This window comes from Cydia strobilella, chromosome 27 (assembly GCF_947568885.1).
Source record: "Cydia strobilella chromosome 27, ilCydStro3.1, whole genome shotgun sequence".
Taxonomy (NCBI): domain Eukaryota; kingdom Metazoa; phylum Arthropoda; class Insecta; order Lepidoptera; family Tortricidae; genus Cydia; species Cydia strobilella.
The window spans coordinates 173,927-193,858 of record NC_086067.1 but is presented as its reverse complement, the minus strand read 5'-3'; the positions used below and the strand labels follow the sequence as shown (position 1 = coordinate 193,858).

Genomic DNA, 19,932 nt, shown 5'->3' with positions numbered 1-19,932 from the left:
AATCTGCGAAATCGACGCCACACTTACGTTCGCGGCTTCGCGATTCGCACATGAGTGTGGAGGGCCCTATACATTGAGATTTGGCTCCTTTATCTAGTCTCCATGTTCAAATCGTAAAAATATGACAGATACCATAGACAAAACATGGACAAGACACAGACTTGACATATTAAGGTTTATCCAGACGAAATAATTTTATGCTCAATCTGATTGTCATAATTTCATACAATACAAGGTTCGCTAATCACAACAGCGAAATCGACTCCACACTCGCGTTCGCGGCTTCGCGCCGCGTAGTCTGGAGCGAGCTTTTCACTTTTTGATACATGACATAGACATAGACATAATTTATTGGTAATAAGGTATTACAGGTCACAATTTTTTGTTACTTATTTCTACACATCTTACATCTTTTAATTATATCACAAATAAATATATTTTTTTTATTAAACAATTCAATATTACACGTTACTACATGAAGATTGATTTCCTAGCCGACTTAATCATAAGATGTATGGCTTATAGTTTGTCAAAGGACTGTCTCATTTCAAACATATACAGAGAGAATCATACTATCTTTGTCTTACACTAGTACTAGCACTAAAAAGAAAAAGATGAGTATATATTTTTTTGTTCTTATATATTCGCTGACAATTTGGTTTGACCAACTATATAAAATAAATTTTAAAAAAAAAGGTTGATTTCCTTACCCCTACCTTCCATAATCTGTGCCTTGAAGCATGGAGACCATGGAGACTATATAAAGGAGCCAAATCTCTATGTATGAAAAGTGTCCATCAAAAAACAGTAATTAGGCGGCGCCACCATACACCGAAATACTAGCAAAAACAACCTACGTAATTTGGTCGGGTTATTTGTTGCCTTATATGGTTCATGTTATACTCATTTCCCAGAGCCTAACTAGCGCCACCGGAGAGATTAGGAACTATTATTTAAAGCTGAAAGCGGTCACTTTTGCAACAATTCTGCCATAAGAGATTGGCATCCTTTCTTTACCATCCATACCTTGAAGTATTGTCAATTTGTCATATGTCACATTAATGACGTCTGCCACTTCTGAGTTCTGTCAGTCGTCAGTCAGGTAGGGTTGGTAGGGTCGAGATTCGAGATTGTCGAGAAGTGTCGTATCGTCTGACTCGTCCGACAGCCAAAATGGCTCAAATAATAAATGTTTTGTTGCGAAAATCAGCAAGTTTAGGGCCAGCCAAGGCTCTATTGAATGCCGCTCCGGCTCTTCTTAATGCCAAGTAAGAGTTGCAGTTATTATTATCACTATGTGTAATTAATATAAAATGTAAATATTTAATTTAATTAATAGTTTAGTCATGTAAATAGTTTAATTTTAAGATCAATATTTGCATGCTGCCCTTGGCTAAACATGTGATATTGCCTGCTCATACTGATTATGTCAACTTAATGTACCATGTTTAATCAAATAAATCATTATCTTATCTTAGAGTTAGACCAAGATAAATCTGCAACGATTTTGATAGCACACACCACACAAGTGTTATTTATAAGTCATAAATTCATAGGAGTTTGAAATAACTTGCACTGCGTGTGCTATCGAAATTATTGCAGACTTATTATTGCATATTTTTTGGCCAACCTGTATATTTCATTTATAATTTACTTTCGGTATTAATTAAATGAATGAGTATGAGTATAAATATGAGTTAAATTTTAGTTTTAATATAAACTATAGTTTTCTTCCATATTACCATGCGATGAAAAAGAGGCTTGAAATTATGTTCGCTTATCGATAGAAAAATATTGAAAGAGCCAACCACCAACCAAGACCAAGAGGTCTAACTCTATCTATACCCACAAGTGCTTGAACTTTCAATATTTAGGCTTCAGAAAATGATATAACCTTCGGGACATAATTTCAAGCCTCAGATTTTTCATTGCATGGTGATATGGAAGAAAACTATAGTCTATATTAAAACTAAAATTTAACTCATATTCATACTCATACTCATTCATTTAATTAATACCGAAAGTAAATTATAAATGAAATATATAATTTGAATTGAATTAATTTATATTTGAAATAAAAAATTAACTTTTAGGAAGCTTTTAGATCGTAATATCCATGGGGCATGTAGATGAAGGAATGAGTGCTTCAAAAGCTTGACAAGGTATGGCGGGTGCATTGTCCATTTGAAAATTACAATTGTAAAAGAGTAGGTATATAATGGCGATTTTTTCCATATTTTCTGATGTAAAGCAGGTTCTATATTGGTTGAAAATCCACTTGTTACTTGAAATAGCTATTTATGCAACAAGTGCGTAAAGTGTATTTTAGAGGAATGTGGTTGGGTGAGTAAAAGGTACCGTTGACGGGTAGACTTAGACTGATTTATTAAACCATAATCAAGTGTTTTATACATCTCTAATCTACGGCGGTACAGACATTATCTTAATCAAATCAGCGCGTGCTCTAACCTATACTAAGTTATCGACACGCGCCGATAATATTTTGCTGACCGCCATATGTATGATTTCCGACGAGTGGAATTTTATTCACGAGCAAGCAAAGCGAGCGAGTGTATAAAGGAATACGAGTCAGAAATCATCACATGTATCATACAATGTTTTACTATGCATTATGCGAGTAAATAAAAAAACATATCATGGCAAATAAGTTTAATTAATTATTAGTTACTGCCTTTACTGTACTGAGCTATCTTCTTGCCCTGGGCTCCACGGAAGACCAGCGCTGTAGCATATACCTATATGTTAGAGCATATGCTGAGTGGTGTCCATTTGTAGCCTCTATAGCAGCATCAATATTGTAATTATTGCATGTTAGTATAAGCTACTTGTAATTTTACGTGTTAGTGTATAAGATCTTCTTCTTTTTAAACTTGTATGGTGCTGTATGTAGATTTTTACAATAAACGTATTCTATTCTAATTATTAAAAGGAGTGTTTTAAATCGACACGAGTTGCTAATTACCTATTCGCACGTGTATCGTACAACGTTTTACAGTACATATGGCCCTTTAAACTTTCGACATATACACGAAAAGTGCTCTTTGGGCACTAGTGCGAGAAAGTAGCACCATATGAACTGTAAAAAAAAAATTAAAACAAAAAGCACTAGTGCGGAAAAGTAGTACTTTCCGCATGATATGGCTCCGTAATAGCTATTTATGCAACAAGTGCGGAAATCATCTTTACGCACGTGTATCATACAATGTTTTACTATGCATTGTGCGAGTAAATAAAAAAAACATATAATGGCAAATAAGTTTAATTATTAAAAAATTGAAAACAAAAAGCACTAGTGCGGAAAAATGCTCTTTTCCGCACTAGTGCGAGAAAGTAGCACCATATGTACTGTAAAATACAAATTGGAAACAAAAAGCACTAGTGCGGAAAAGTACTACTTTCCGCATGATATGGCTCCGTAGGCAACGCACTTTTCGAGCACATGCATTGTAAAAGATCATTCTACATCAACAGACTTTAGAGTAGTATATTCATATCTACACTTATGTTATAGGTATAGCTCTCTTTAGAAGGTTGTAGCCAAGTCTAGGACATCCTTGCGGTTTTGGACAGTTTTCCCATGGGTTTTCAGATTTTTAATCCAGGGTTTATGTGATTGAAGCTCTTTATAGGCCTTCTTTAAGCTGCCTGTTTTGATGAGATGTTTTCAAGCGTTTGAGTCTATAATGGTGGTAGTCATTTTTGATGTATTTATTAGTAACTTTGTACAGTGCCTTCAGGTCATTTTTCATTAAACGAGATTTTGGTTTAATTTTTTGTAGCTGTTGTCTACGGGTCAATAAAGCTTTTGTTTGGTCCGACAAAACTTGGTTTTCGCAAGTCTCGTTTGTTGATTTTTTAATTTGTTGTAATCTCGAGTGGATTGCGTTTGTCAGTCTGTTATAGTAATGTTGGGACGTGGCACAGCCTCTATGTTCTAGAAGGTCAGGTAAATATTTTGTTAGGTTGAGTTTATATGTTTCAATATGTTCTGCGTTGGCTAATATTGATTTCATGATCATTGTGTTGAGATGAGCTCTGCTCTTTTGATTTTTTTGTATTCTAATTGTTATCTGACCATTCTGTGGTCTGAGGAATAGTTTATATTTAGGACCTCGACGTTTTGAAACATTTTGGGTTGGTTGGATAGTAGTCAATTTCATTTTTTACGATGCCGTTTGGCGAGCGCTAGGTTTATTTGCAGTTTGGTCTATTCTTAGTAGCAAATTCTACGAGCCTCTCGCCAAGAGGCGAACCACCACGACACGAGACGACACGCTCGCACGCACGCATGCGAAAGATCATTTCTCGTGCCGTAGCCGTGGTTTTTTAGGGTTCCGTACCCAAAAGGTAAAAACGAGACCTGTCTGTCCGTCTGCCACCAGGCTGTATCTCATGATTCATGAACCGTGATAGCTAGACAGTTGAAATTTTCACAGATGATGTCGCCGCTAACAACAACAACCCGCCGCCGCCGTTAAAAATAAATACTAAAAACAGAATAAAATAAATATTTAAGGGGGCTCCCATACAACAAACGTGATTTTTTTGCCGTTTTTTGCGTAATGGCCCTTCGCGCGCGAGTCCGACTCGCACTTGGCCGGTTTTTATTATAAGTTTTTTTTCTGGTAGACCTTGTCCATCTCCAATATTAAATTATGGGAATTGACCGGATAAAACCCTTTAGGTAAGGAGATACTTCTGAGGAAATGGCGCTGGATAGGATATGTTTCACGAAGGCCAAACAACCACCTATCTAAGCAAGGGCTGACTTGGAAAATTCCCGGAAAAAGGGGGGCCAAGGTCGCCCACGTACCACCTGGAGACTGGACTTGGAGAGCTGGAGAAGGCCGCGCTGGACCGCGAAAAATGGAAATCCCTTCTGAGAGCCCTATATCCCCGATGAGGGATAAAAGGATACCATCATCATCATCAGACCTTTCCTATTTTGGCCGGCGTTAAACTAACCCATTATTATCATGTTTTTGTGGGCCGTTTCCACTAAAGTGTTTAGGGTTTCATAAAATTGTTGTATACCGTCGTCACTTGCTGCCTCCGTTGGAGCAAATACCTGGACTATATACAACAGGGTAGTTTACAACGTTTGGATTCAATAAAGCCACGCGTTCAGATATTCCTACAACGTTTTTTAAATATTTCTCTGTGGTTTTCGAGGAGGAAGCCCACCGGTCCGGCGTTTCATCCTTGTAGCACAGAATATAGTCCTGGTATTCATTTATTGATTCTCCTTGTCTTCTGACCTCAGCTAGTCCTATGCTGTCGTACATATTTATGTTATTTATTATTTTTTATTTTATTTACTGACTAAGAAATACACAGCAATTTTCAGTAAACATATTTTTTCGCCAAACTGCATAACAGTTTGTTGGCGAACGGCATTGACGGTTTGACTGTCTCTAATGCGTTTGTTAGCTCTAATAATCTTTCGTGGCTGGACAGTGTCCTTGTGTTATATGTTGTTATATAAAGGTTGTTATTGTTTATATTTTTTTGCTTGCTTTGGTATTTCTTGGTTTCTGGAAGGTTCCGGTCATTTTTCCCCACAGTGACTACATTCCGGCTTCAGGAAGGTTTTTATGTTTTATGTTTCTTGGTGGTGGTTGTTTTTGCCTTGTTTGTCCTCCGGGGACTATTGTATTGTTGTTGTTGTTGTATTGTTGTAATGTTATAAGTTATAAGTTGTTGTTCTCTGGTCGTGAGATTGTATTTGTACTTAAAAGGAACGGTTTGAGAACTCGACTTCTCTGGTTTTATTGATCTTGTTTGGAGCTGTTTTTCTAACGCTTTCTTTGTTCGTTGAATAACAATTTGTGTCCATTCTTTTTTCAGCCAAAACCGAGCAGCGCACAGATGGTTCCCAGACGCTGAGTATGTGAAGCAGTTCGAAGGAGCTGTTATGTACCCTGATGAGGTCACTTCATTACTGAAGCACCCGCCCTACTCAGGTAAAGGAAGCTAACATTTGAAGCGTCTGGGCGGATAAACTTTTATTTTGTCCCGACAGCCTGACGATAATAGCAGCAAATGTTATATTACATTTAAAAAGCGAGCTCAGGCAAACTCCATCAAGCGGCGAGAGGAGATTGAGACCGATGGCAAAACCAATCACGATCCTCAGTAGGCCTAACACAGGAGGGGCGTGACAGTATCTCGCCCGCGAGATAGACCCTGCCGAGGTTTTCCCGAGGGGCTTCAGTATGGGGTTCTTCAAATAAGGAGTGTACAGGTTTTTAAAGGGTCGGCAACGCGCGTGTAATATCTCCGGTGTTGCAGGCGTCCATAGGCTACGGTAACTGTTTACCTTCAGGCGGGCCGTATGCTTGATTGCCACCGACGTGGTATAAAAAAAAAGACCCGCCTTTTTCTCTCGCGCGGGCGAGATACTCTCGCGCCACTCCTATGCTAGCCCGGCAGTAATGAGGAACCGAGAAAGTAGAAGATACATGCACTAACAACCCATGATAATGTTTATTGCAGGTATCGTGGCGCCGGCTGAGAAGCAGGTCCGGAACATGGTGCTGAACTTCGGGCCGCAGCACCCCGCCGCCCACGGCGTACTACGACTTGTACTTGAACTCGATGGAGAGGTGAGTTTATAGCACTAAATAACACCCCAATGGTCTCTTGAATTAGACCTCCGTATCTAGTTTTTTTTAATCGTGCTGTGTCCAATAAATTACCAATACTACCTTTAACACTAAATTACCAATACTACTTTAAACACTCTTTTTGCTAAGAAAACTTTAATGATTATTTTTGAATAGAATAGAATTAGGGTTGTACAATTTGGTACCTATGACCAGGATACTTCATATGGAAGCAAAATATATTTGTTCATGGTTTACAAGTACCTCCTAGCCTCCCCTTTCCTCTGCCCAACACCAACCTTAGCTAGCTTGATCGGTTAATTTTATTGGTGAACGACCGTGCGATCTTCTGCCTTCGGTGTTTCCAACCACAATCAGTTTTTCCAAACTTTCGTCGCCTCTGCGCACTGTACCTATAGGTTTTTTTTTTCAGACCGTCCGCGCCGCAGACCCCCACATAGGGCTGCTGCACCGCGGTACTGAGAAGCTGATCGAGTACAAGACATACACGCAGGCGTTACCCTACTTCGATCGTCTCGACTACGTATCCATGATGTGCAACGAGCAATGCTACTCTTTGGCCGTTGAGAAACTTCTTAACATCGATATACCTATCCGTGCCAAGTATATTCGCAGTAAGTAAAAAAAACTTATGAATGAATAAATGACATGAATGAGTGAATGAAATGAATGATTGAAGTTAATATATGAATGAATGAAATGACTGGAATGGATAAATAAATAAATATTATTATAAATAAATAAATATTATAGGACATTCTTACACAGATTGACTAAGTCCCACGGTAAGCCCAAGGAGGCTTGTGTTATGGGTACTCAGACAACGATATATATAATATATAAATACTTAAATACATACATAGAAAACACCCATGACCCAGGAACAAATATATGTGCTCACCACACAAATAAATGCCCTTACCGGGATTCGAACCCAGGACCATTGGCTTCACAGGCAGGGTCACTACCCACTAGGCCAGACCGGTCGTCAAAGAATGAATGAATGACTTGCATTACTGGGGTTAGATCAACAACTTACGCAGTAACTTTTTTGTAACTTTGTTGCTTATTTAATGTTGATGAATTTTACAAGAACACAGATAGTTTATAACCTAGAATAAGAAAATCAGATACTTTTTGAGTGAATATGTTTTTTTTTTTTTAATCTACATATTTAAAAGGAGCCTTTATCACAGTGAGTGAATATGATGTGCAATAAACATCAAACAATAAGCGATTTCGGAAGAGCGGGGTTTTCTGTCACAAGCATATCTAATGCTTAAAAGAAGATCACATCCCATGCTGTAAACTACTTGTAAGGAACCAATAAACATTTTTTCATAAAAAAAAAAAACAATATAATATCGTCTAGTACCCATAACACAAGCTTAATTTGGGTCGATCGATCTGTGTAAAATTACCCTATAATACGTATTTATTGAATGCTTGTTCCAGCGCTCTTCGCCGAGATCACCCGCATCCTCAACCACATAATGGCGGTGGCCACGCACGCGCTTGACGTGGGCGCACTAACCCCCCTTTTCTGGCTGTTCGAGGAGAGAGAGAAGATGATGGAGTTCTACGAGAGAGCGAGCGGGGCGAGAATGCACGCGGCTTATATTAGACCTGGAGGAGTTTCGTTTGTGAGATTTTTAACAAAATTTTGCGTTTTTTATTTGGAGATCCAACAGCTGTGACATATTATTAACATAAAAGTTATAGTAGATACAGGAAGCCAATTATAGGAACTCACAGGTAGTGACATGATACTAAACTAATAGGTACTATACTAAGGTTGCGCACTATCGCAGCCACATATGTGAACAGAGCGTATACAAATGATAACTAATAAGGGAGTAACTAAAATACAAATTAACTTAGCAACATAATGAAGAATAAAAGGCAAGAAAAAAAAAGAGAGAATAATACATAATATGCATTCAAGAAGGCGACAACACGCTCACTCAAAAGACTCAAAATATCTCTGCACTAAATTGCGTTTCACGCTAGGAATTCTAGGAATTCTCTTCATATTTTTGTAATTCATTTATTATTCTTTCTGATTTACGTTTTTGCACCTCATTTCGAAGGCACTCTTAGTCAAAGAATAGATTTTAAAATTTTGTGACGACAAAGGCAGTGCGCCCCCGTCGAATCCATCCGGATTAGCGGGGTCCGGATTACCGACGCTATACTTTCAGTAAGTTATTTCTTGTCGTCAAACGTTAAAAAATGTTCGTGGCAAAGAAGCATGCAGCGTGACGGTAAGCGGACACCATAGCCAACCAGAGGTGTCGGTGTCGGTAACCGACAAACCGTCACAGTGTCGCGAGTTCAATGGATTTTTCCCATATCAAAAAATACCCAACGCGCCTAAAGAAGTTTTCACTTCAACAACATCAAAATAAATTCATACATTGGAATATCAATTTAATTATCAATAATAATTAATCATTTCGAATCAAAATTAATCCCAAGATGTTTTATCATATTATCATTCATGTAGTCATGTGTCATGTGTGGTATAATAAGCAATTTAAATTTCAGGACATGCCCCTCGGCCTTATGGACGACATTTACGAGTTCGCGAGCAAGTTCGCCGAACGTCTCGACGAGGTTGAAGATGTTCTCACCACCAACAGGATCTGGGTGCAGCGTACTAAGGACATAGGCATCGTGAGCGCTCAGGACGCGCTCAACTATGGATTCAGGTAACTAGGGTTTTACAATTGATACCTATGACCAGGATACTTGTTTTTAATAGCCTATTAGTGTGTCCCACTGCTGGGCAAAGGCCTCCCCTCTTTCCCGCCACTTGGCTCTGTCCAATGCACATCCCCGCCACTCCACTGAATGTATCGAGGTCGGTGCGCCATCTCCGTTTGGGTCTGCCTGCCCCGAGATCCATCCTGTGGGATCCAGTCCGTGGCTAATTTTGTCAACGAGGAGTGGCGACAGCATTCACATCGACCTGGGGCTGGCCACTGCTGCAGAGCCACGTGTCTCCAGGTCTCCGGCTAATTATGGAACTGACTGTAGTCGACATTATGGTGTCCCGTTTGAGGATAGACTGAGGCAAGCCTATTCACTTCAGTTCTGGTGTACCAAAGGGGTATAGAGGATTGCCCGCCTTTGCACGCTACATTTTGTAGTGGCCCATGAGCGGAGTCTAGCTGCGCTGTGCTTTGTACGCTTCACACACCTTGGCCAGTAACTAAAAAAGCCTTAGTTCATATGTTTGTCATATGATTGAATCTGAGACATTTTTTTTTAATAATACTATTACAATTGGTGCTGTGACCAGGATATTTTACTGTATGACGACATTCCACACTTTGTCGTTGCAAATGCTATACAAAATACAAAAATCTTTATTTGTTTTAAACACAAATTGGTATGATTTAGGTGATGGAGCCGCCCGGTAAGCAAAAAATTGCCTGTGTCGGGAGGCACCGCTCTTCCCTAGGTTAAAGCAAACTATTTGTACAAATAAAAATTTAAAATCTAAAGATTAATTTCTAAAACTAAAACAACAAAAGTGACCATTTAACTTACACTCAATTTTAACAAACATGATATTGTAACTTAAATAATTTATAATAATAACTATAAATGCATGAAAAACGTGTGTGTGTGTGTGTGTGTGTGTGTGTGTGTGTGTGTGTTTGTCGTGTGTGTGTGTGTGTGCAATGCAGAGTTAGCTTGGTCTGACTAAGCGCCACTAGTCTCAGTAACCCGGGGTTAACTGGTTAAGCCTGGAGTTACCACGGTTACCAGTACAATTTGACACTGGGTTAATGGGGTTTAACGGGTTAACCCTGGGTTAGTGGGATGGTGCAAGTGGGCAACATCCCGCTTGCACGTCGGAGCGACGTGTGAATCGGTCGCAGTGTGTCTTGCCCCTAACTGATTTTATGTAAAATTTATATTTGTATGAATGGTTTGATTGATTATTCGCGACAATTTAAATTCGATTTCAACGTGGTTGCTAATATTTCCTTTTCATTTCAGCGGTGTAATGCTCCGTGGCTCCGGTATCAAATGGGATCTGCGTAAGGCTCAGCCTTACGACGCGTACCACCTTGTCGACTTCGATGTACCGCTTGGAACCAACGGCGATTGTTATGATCGGTGAGTTATCGGTATTTAACTTTAGACTATTATCCGAGCCTCGTCCATATTTTAACTTTAACCGTTATCTTTTCCCAGTTACCTGTGTCGCGTGGAAGAGATGCGTCAGTCTCTCCGCATTATTGACCAATGCTTGAACCAAATGCCGCCCGGCGAGATCAAAACTGATGACGCCAAACTTACACCGCCTTCTAGAGAAGAGATGAAGGTAAAATACTGTCCATCATTATTTATTATGTATAAATCCATCAATACAAAAGTGGCCCTCAAAATGGTCTCGCCGGAAGATCAGCGCTGACTTTTGGGTTAGCATTATGCTGAGGCGGGACCATTTCGTGGTAAACTATTTATTTTAATATTTATATTTCTTTGTTGTTTTTATACTTTTGTATGTTATAGTTTATCACGAATAAATGCAATGATTTCTGATTTCTGAAAAGAAAAAGTGACCAAGGCCAGGGCTTTTTTCTTTTATATATTGCATCAATTTTAGTATATATTTATATAGTATTAGTGTTTCTACTTGAAATAACATAAATTAATATATTTCCATGGAAATAATGTCTGTCTATTTTAGAGGTTTGTGATATTATTATATATTTTTTTGCAGACCTCAATGGAAGCCCTGATCCACCACTTCAAGCTGTTCACGCAGGGCTACCAGGTGCCCCCCGGAGCCACCTACACCGCCATCGAGGCCCCCAAGGGAGAGTTCGGAGTCTACCTCGTGTCCGACGGGGGCTCCAAGCCTTACAGGTATTTTAGCCTTATACGAACTCCAAGCCTTACAGGTAATGTAGTTACAGAGACTATCAAGTTCAGGTAATATACTACTTAGATGGTTGTGTCCTCAACTGTGCGTTTCTCCAGAAACATCCTGCCCCGCACAGCTAAACTGTGGAATGAACTGTCGCCTGCGGTATTTCCGGACCGATACAACCTTCAAGAGCGTACTCCCATCTTAAAGGCCAGCAACGCACTTACAAACCCTGTGGTGTTTGTTGCTGAAGAATGTAAGTGATATGAATGTATGTTGTCCCTACTCCGCAGATGCAAGATCAAGGCGCCCGGGTTCGCGCACCTGGCCGCGCTGGAGAAGGTCGGCCGCAACTCCATGCTGGCCGACATCGTGGCCATCATCGGCACGCTCGATGTCGTCTTCGGGGAGATCGACCGGTAGAGGGGTGAGGGGGGGGGGAGCGACCGTACAGGGGTAGATGCTATCGTTGCCAAGTTTTGTAGGGAAATGCGCTGAATTTGCAACTTTTGTCGAAGAAAGTGCTTAATTGGCACCTTTTCTAGGGAAAAGTCCTAAATTGGCAACTTTTGTAGAAGGAAGTGCGAAATTTGCATCTTTTCTAGGGAAAAGCGCTAATTTGGTAACTTTTCTAAATAAATATGCTAAATTGGCAACTTTTTAAAAGAAATGTGCTAAATTGGTAACTTTTCTAAAGAAATATGCTAAATTGGCAACAATTTTTTAACAAAATGCTGCGCTTGGCATCTTAGCATTTCGAGTTGGGAACATAAAGGACAGTGATATTTAGTGTTTTAATTGTTTAGTGGAAAACCGTAACTTTGCAGATATACTTAAAAAAATCATCTGCACCAGATGATTCACAGTACAAACAGCAACACTCTACTGTCCATCGCCATAGACCTTATGCCTTTTGTAATAAGGTTTACGAACTATCAGTTAACAGTGTGGGCGGTGGTACAATATACTTGTACATAAGATAGAGAGAAACAGACATAGACGAAACAGAAGACGTCATCACCACAAATGTATAAGGTTTTAAGATTTTAGTCTATTTGTAAGATGCCATTTGGTGCCATGACCAGGATATTTAACAATATCTAAATATATTATTGTTATTGGTAAGTGATACAATGAGATAATTAGACAGATAGAGATGGGTCTCCGCCGAACCATTAACGCGAGGGAGGTCTGGTGTCGTTCGTCGTACAACGTCCCTCTTTAATTCATACAGTTAGTAAAAGACGGGTAGTATCTCGCGGCGAGATACTGTCGCGTCAATCATGTGCACGGCCTACAGTGTGTGTGAGCGATGGTAAAGTTATGATAAAAATGGCAAGTTGGTGTCGATAAATTTCTTTAACACTAAATATGGCAGTCATAATACGCAAGTACTAGGGAAAATAAGTTGTAAGTTCTACCCTCAAAATAAAATGGAAATCAGTCTATGTCATCAATATAATCGAAATATTACTCGATTTTTCACTTGTAACTGTCTATATTCCATAAATTTGGTCCCCACTAGCTCCTAAGAGAAACATGTATTGAAAATAGATCATTTTTACGTTTAAATAAATAATTAGAAATATGCGGTTTTATTTATTGTAGAATTAAATATTTGTCGAACCGGTTTTTGTAAATTTTTAAATGGCGAGTTTTAGAGATCTGCAGCAGTATGTTAAAACTACATAATATGCGTCTTCCATTACACACTCAGTCACAGTCACATACACACACACACGAACACGCACACACAATCACTCAAAACACACACGTACACATGTTATGCAAGCCATATCTAGTTTGTATAGAATGCCTTTTTACTCCCTTCTTTTTTTTGTGTTTCCACTTAGTTATTGCATGTTAATTGTACTTTTGTGGACATCTGTTATTGGCTATGTTTTCTGTTCACTATGATTTGTATTAATTTTTGTATTGCTGTTGATGCCCCAAATAAATAAAATAAAGGGGATATAATAAAGCTAACCTTTTTTTTCTCGTATTTATAGCAGGTTTCGCATGTATATGATTTCTCACCTCTATGCTATGCATACTACAAACCTTTAATTTTTTTATTATTATAGCCTTTTATTTTCTTAATAATATAAGTATAAGCATTGTTATGGCAGGTGTCCGGACTTCTTTACAATAGCCCAGTCTCATTGTCCACCCAAACTTCAGTCCATAGACCGGTATACTGTTCACTTTTTCTACAATAGTCCCAATGCCTGCTGCGGCCGGTTCATGGGTGTCTATTGTTGCACCACTTGCACCTGTGAACGGGTTCCAGCAGGCATTCTACATGACATTAAAGCTCTCCAAGGGGCCTCTACGTGTTGGATCTATATCCCCACGCAAGCCTATCAAAAGACCGGGATTTATAGGCTCGTGAAATCCGAGGAGATACAAATAAGTATGTTACATAAAAAAGTACATGCAAATTAAACGTATAGGGATAGGGATTTATCAAGGACCTCTCGGTGACTGAAGTGGACTGAAGGCCTTCACTTTATTGTCCTATAATATTTATTTATTTATTATCTATGCAAACCTTTGACAGTTGCATAGACATACCCCATGGAGACTATATAAAGGAGCCAAATCTCTATGTATGAAAAGTGTCCATCAAAAAACAGTAATTAGGCGGCGCCACCATACACCGAAATACTACCAAAAACAACCTACGTAATTTGGTCGGGTTATTTGTTGCCTTATATTATGGTTCATGTTATACTCATGTCCCAGAGCCTAACTAGCGCCACCGGAGAGATTAGGAACTATTATTTACAGCTGAAAGCTGGTTACTTTTGCAATAGTTCTGCCATAAGAGATTGTCGTCCTTTCTATACCGTCCATAACATACCCCCTTATTCATAAGCGTCTACTAAAGTTGATAAGCCGCTAATAATCGTTTGTCCCTTTCCATCATACCAATACGTCGGAAAGAGACAAACGCTTATTAGCGGCTTGTCACCTTTAGTAGACGTTTATGAATAAGGGGGATAGTATATGCAAGTAGTTATAGACGCGCCACCGAGCGACCAGGGGTAAGAGAAAAAATATTCATATAAAATGTATACTACGCAATTTATCCGGTTTGCATTTCCAATGTCTTTTCTCTTTCACTCTTATAAATTTCGGTATTTCACCATAGCCTCCTTGCTATATGATGCCATAACCCGACCATGAAAAAATGCCCGGTCGGTGATAAAGACAAAACCATGGCACTATTTTCTCTTTCCTCTTATAGGAATCACAATAAGACTATCTTTCTCTATCAAAGAGTGTCAGGCCCTTGGACAGTTGCCAGGTTGCCTCCCTCATTCAAACGATGAGCGTCTGTGTCCGGCTTTGACGGACAAAGGATTCGAAATATGGACGGTATCGAAAGGAGGACAATTTCTTATGGCAGAACTGTTGCAAGCAAGGGCCTCGCACTCTTTGATAGAGAAAGATAGTCTTATTGCGATTTCTATAAGAGGAAAGAGAAAATAGTGCCATGCTTGGTCCTTATCACCGACCGGGTTTTTTTTCATGGTCGGGTTATGGCAGCATAGGTAGGAGGCGATGGCGAAAAACCGAAATTTATAAGAGTGAAAGAGAAAAAGGATTATGCTGCCATACATTAACCTGTCAATACATGAATATGTCTTTCTCTTACCCCTGGTCGCTCGGTTTCATGTCTATAACTACTATACTATGTCTATGGTTGCAAGTGACCAGCTTTCAGCTGTAAACAATAGTTTATAATTTCTCCGGTGGCGCTAGGTAGGCTCTGGGACCAAACTAATACTTACTTCTAATTACTTCTTCACTCCATGATTCAAAAGGAACCTGCTAGTCGCACATATCACAACCTTAGGTTTTTTACCTGTGTGTATTTTATACATCCATTTTCAACCAAAAGGGTACTTATTGTCGGTTGTCAATAAGGCGCTATCTCCATATAGCTTCAATTCGAAATCAACCTTATCGACAAGCGACAATGTGGTACCTTTTGGTTGAAAACGTCACATATTTGCAAATGTCAGGTAGTGCATTGCTTATTTATCACTGCACAGTGTACGCTGTGGCCAAAAGAAAACCAGTAAAACAAGTTAGCACAGAAAAGGATTTAGGATACAAAATGAAACTAAAATGTCTAATAACATTTACTTTTTTACACATTGTTAAAATATAATTACACAAGATCACTTATCCAAATAAATAAAACATTTTGATTTTATTATAAAATGCGTATGATCACTAAAGTTGTCAGCATGTTGTCAGTGAGTTGAGAGTGAGTATAATTTACATGCATTTTTGTCCTTGTTTTGTGATATTGTTTAGATAAAATAAATGTTTTTACAAAATTTCGGAAATACGAGTCTGTGTTAATACTAAAACTTGCTAAAACCAAAGAGGATATAAGATAGAGCAGTACTGTCATAGTAAATTTTGTAACCACTGTAAATTCACTGCAATCTATCGACATACCTACTTTAAAACTAAAAATGAAGATTTATAAAAATACGTTAAAATGTATTTAAATATGGATAAATGATTTTTTTATTTGCATATTCTATTTTTATATGATTTCGACCCATGTTCTTTCACTGATATGCGTTAAAATTATAAATAACAAACGAAACAGTCAACGCCCTCTATACGAGAGTAGGCCAAAGCTAGTGGCGCCATCTGATCGATAATCAAATTTTCGTGATTTTCGAGGCACGTTTTTTCCTTAGACTGTATCCATCTATTACGGAGTTATATCTTTCCTAAAACTAAATTTATAAAAATACTTTGCTTATCGTGCATAATCTATACAACTTTGGAGAAACATTATATAATTATTCCATTACAAACCTAATTAAACAAACCTCATGATGTTAGATTTAACCTTCTCGACGCCGTGTCAAACACAAAAGCTGTCCAGACGCCACGTCACCGAAGTGTCAAAACTGAAATTGAACTTTATGCGAATGCACGTAGGTCTATATTGCTCTGTGGTCTATGACAGATTAATCAGTCTTTGGCGTTGGACCTGCGCTGCAGATATATCCGTCATTGGCGTCCAAAAGGTTAATAAGTTTTTTGTCAATCATTTAATTTTTGATACAAGCTTTTATCGCTGACTAATTCTTTCAACCGGCAACTAAATACTCATCGAGACAATTTTAGCAAAACCAAACACAATTGTGGTATTTTCTATAAAAAGGGACCTTATTGTCGATGGCGCTTACGCCATTATAAACGATGCTCCGATATAAATACAATGCCGCGCGACGCTGTGCGGCGTAAGCGCCATCGACAATAAGGTCCCTTTTTCATAGAAAATGCCCCAATTAGTTTGCGTATGGCCACCTGTCTCCATCATCAGATCAGCTCGATGGTACCATAATATTGCGTTGTCACCCAACACATATATGTATATGTATGGGAAGTGGGTCTAATTTTGCTTGCAAGATTTGATTTGAACAAACATATTACAAACATTGCAAGTTTAAAGACTCCTCTCCCTCGTGTCTCCAGAAGTGTTAAAACCACGACCAATCTTTGTTTTGTTTTGCATCAATAAGTATGGATGGCTTTTTATTGGATAAAATGATTTATATTGACAAATATTCATCATAACATTTAAAACTTTCGCGTTTTGAACACATATTAAACCACATTGGTAAAAAAACGAACCGTCGGTAAATAAAGATAACAAAATAAATTCGCGATAGACCCGATTGTAAATGTGATTTAAGAGGCCGGTGTCGATTTTAGTCGCAAAAATGTAAAATTGATAGATTTCGTCGGTGAAATTGTACACCTTTTGTTACCTAGTTGAAATAACAAGTACTGGTTTCTATTAGCACGTCTTCTTATCTTACCTTTTATCAGATCAATTTTTTGAAAACAGACTCACTAAATTAGTAATGTTTGCTTTTCTGATGGACGTTTAGGTAAACGCGCGTAAAGCAATGATTTTGTCGCTCTTATTTGTAAATTTTGAACGGCTAAACATGGTAATTTTGTATTACACATATCCTGTACTTGACGTTTATCAGACTACATTTTCATTATTATGACTTTGAAGTAGTGTAAATGAAAGTTAGAAGAAATAAATTTTCTCCAGAAATTACTTCAAAACAAGTGATAATTTCTCTGAAAATCGACTTAATTTCAACGTAATTTTGTTACTTAAACAATCTACAATATTTGCTGAAACTATTCTTATACATTAATTTGTATAATTTACCACCATAATTTTTTGATGAATTTTTAAAAACTGCCTCTTCTTTTCATATATTACCGGTGACGCACGCTCGCGACCACATTATAAAAGGGCAAGATGAGAAGACGTGCTAATAGAAACCAATAATTGTTATTTAGATATTACGTAACAGAACGTGTATAAAATATTGTCTTCGGTTACCGCGATAGTTACTCATGAAATAAAACTATGAAAACGGATTATATCGCGTATATTGAATTTATAATACGTCGGGATGTATTATAAATTCAATATACGCGATATAATCCGTTTTCATAGTTTTATTTCATGAGAACGTGTATAATTTCAACGACTATATCTATCAATTTTACATTTTTGCTCCAAAGTCGAATACGGTCTCTTAATAAATATCCATCATTCAAAATCATCATATGTGGTATTTTCTATAAAAAGGGACCTTATTGTCGATGGCGCTAACGCCATTAATAATGATGCTCCGATATAAATACAATGCCGCGCAACGCTGTGCGGCGTAAGCGCCATCGACAATAAGGTCCCTTTTTATAGAAAATACCACATTTAAAAGTCGATTCCACCAGCAATATAAGGCAACAACACCACATGTGGATAAAATGCAACTTTCTCATCAGTTTTTGAACAATCAAGGAAGCCTTTACCAGCTGGTGTGGTAATAATGTAATTTTTGATTTGGTATGGAACAAGCCTATGATTATAGCTAAAATAACACGTACAGTCGCCATCAGATATATCAGAGCGGCCGAGGTGCTCAAAAATATCTAAACACACACCTAGCGCCTTGACAATAGAGGCGTGTTCAGATATTTGTGAGCACCTTGGCCGCTCCGATATATCTGATGGCGACTGTACCTATTTACATTACTCATATACAGGCTGGCTAAGAACTAAGTGCATTCCCGTTGCTAGAGAGGATTTGAGATTATACTGAGCAACTTACTATGGGACCAACCACGAAATCGCGGAAAAAAAATTTTCCCCTCACTAGCTCGGAAAGCCGTCTATTATCCTTTAAAACAAGCGGGGAAAAACGCATTTTATCCACTAGTGGGGAAAGTAATTTGACCTTGGATGGAGCGTGTTTAAGTAGCTTGACAGATAACAAAACGTAAAACGCTCATGATAATGGTTCGTACGATATTAATTATCATTAAATAAATGGTTTGAGAATCTAATAAAAAATACCAAATTTAGCTTTATTTAATAATTTTAAGTCATAAACCTTAAAATTCCATAAGAAACGTTAGATTTTTTGTAATGATGTTAAATATAATTCTGAAAGCACAAGTTGAGTCGATGCAATTTCAAAACGCATCGTTGACATTTCATACGTCAGAACAGAAATGTCAACATTGTCAACAAAATTTTTACTGTTCTTCTCACCGACTCGCGTAAAAATCAGAATTTCTAGTGTTTTCTGTTATAATATCGTAAAAAAATGAATGATTCCAGTGATGAAGATGATCTAACGCCTGTGGATGTTGCACTTTCCTCGCTATAGTGAGGGGAAAAGTTTTGTGTTACACACGGGTGCAAATGTATTTTACTTCTCGTGTGTTGAAACACTTGCTACGCTCAGGATTCTATTTTAGAACCACTCGCTTCGCTCGTGGTTCAACTATAGAGTCCTTTCCCTTGCTCGTGTTTCAATTCCACACTCGCGGGTAAAATAAAACTTTGCACCCTTGTATAACAAATAACTATTACCCTCCCATAGAAAATGGACCAGACAAAATGTATGAAAGAGCCAAATTTTTCTTTGCGATTTCGGGGTTGGTCCCATAGTAAGTTGCTCAGTATAATCCCAAAACCTCCCTGGCAACGGGAATGCAATTATTTTTTTGCCACCGGGTTAAGGTACTATTTCTTAATCTTTATTTGCAGTTTGTCAATTCACTGGAAACATATAATATTCATATATACACAAATTCACATGATAGATATACCTATTAAAAAAAACTGATATATCATTAATTAATACCAAAATATAACTTTGCTAATCCGCGAAAAGATAACGTGCTAGCAGAACTATTATATAATCTGTGGTGCTAGTCAATCGGTGCTAACCCGTTATACTTACTTGCGTATTTTTTACATGCAATTAATGTTCCCACCCTCCCTCCGCAAAAAGAAATACGCAAATAGATATAACCATA

General features: G+C 38.1%; 1 protein-coding gene and 1 long non-coding RNA gene across 2 annotated transcripts in view; one reads left to right on the top strand and one right to left on the bottom strand.

Annotated features, from left to right (window-relative positions):
- LOC134753672 (uncharacterized) overlaps positions 1–11,769 on the bottom strand; it is a 166,123-nt gene extending 154,354 nt beyond the window's left edge. The window contains exon 1 of the long non-coding RNA XR_010128838.1: positions 11,716–11,769. This is a non-coding gene — a long non-coding RNA (uncharacterized LOC134753672). The remainder of the gene's footprint in view (positions 1–11,715) is intronic.
- On the top strand, positions 1,116–11,958 carry LOC134753652 (NADH-ubiquinone oxidoreductase 49 kDa subunit-like). Its single transcript, XM_063689594.1, has 10 exons — positions 1,116–1,268; positions 5,869–5,984; positions 6,517–6,626; positions 7,060–7,261; positions 8,103–8,290; positions 9,195–9,358; positions 10,659–10,778; positions 10,857–10,986; positions 11,389–11,534; positions 11,829–11,958. Exons 1-10 carry the CDS (start codon positions 1,174–1,176, stop codon positions 11,956–11,958), a joined length of 1,401 nt encoding a protein of 466 aa, XP_063545664.1. The 5' UTR covers positions 1,116–1,173.
- Positions 11,959–19,932: the final 7,974 nt, after the last annotated feature.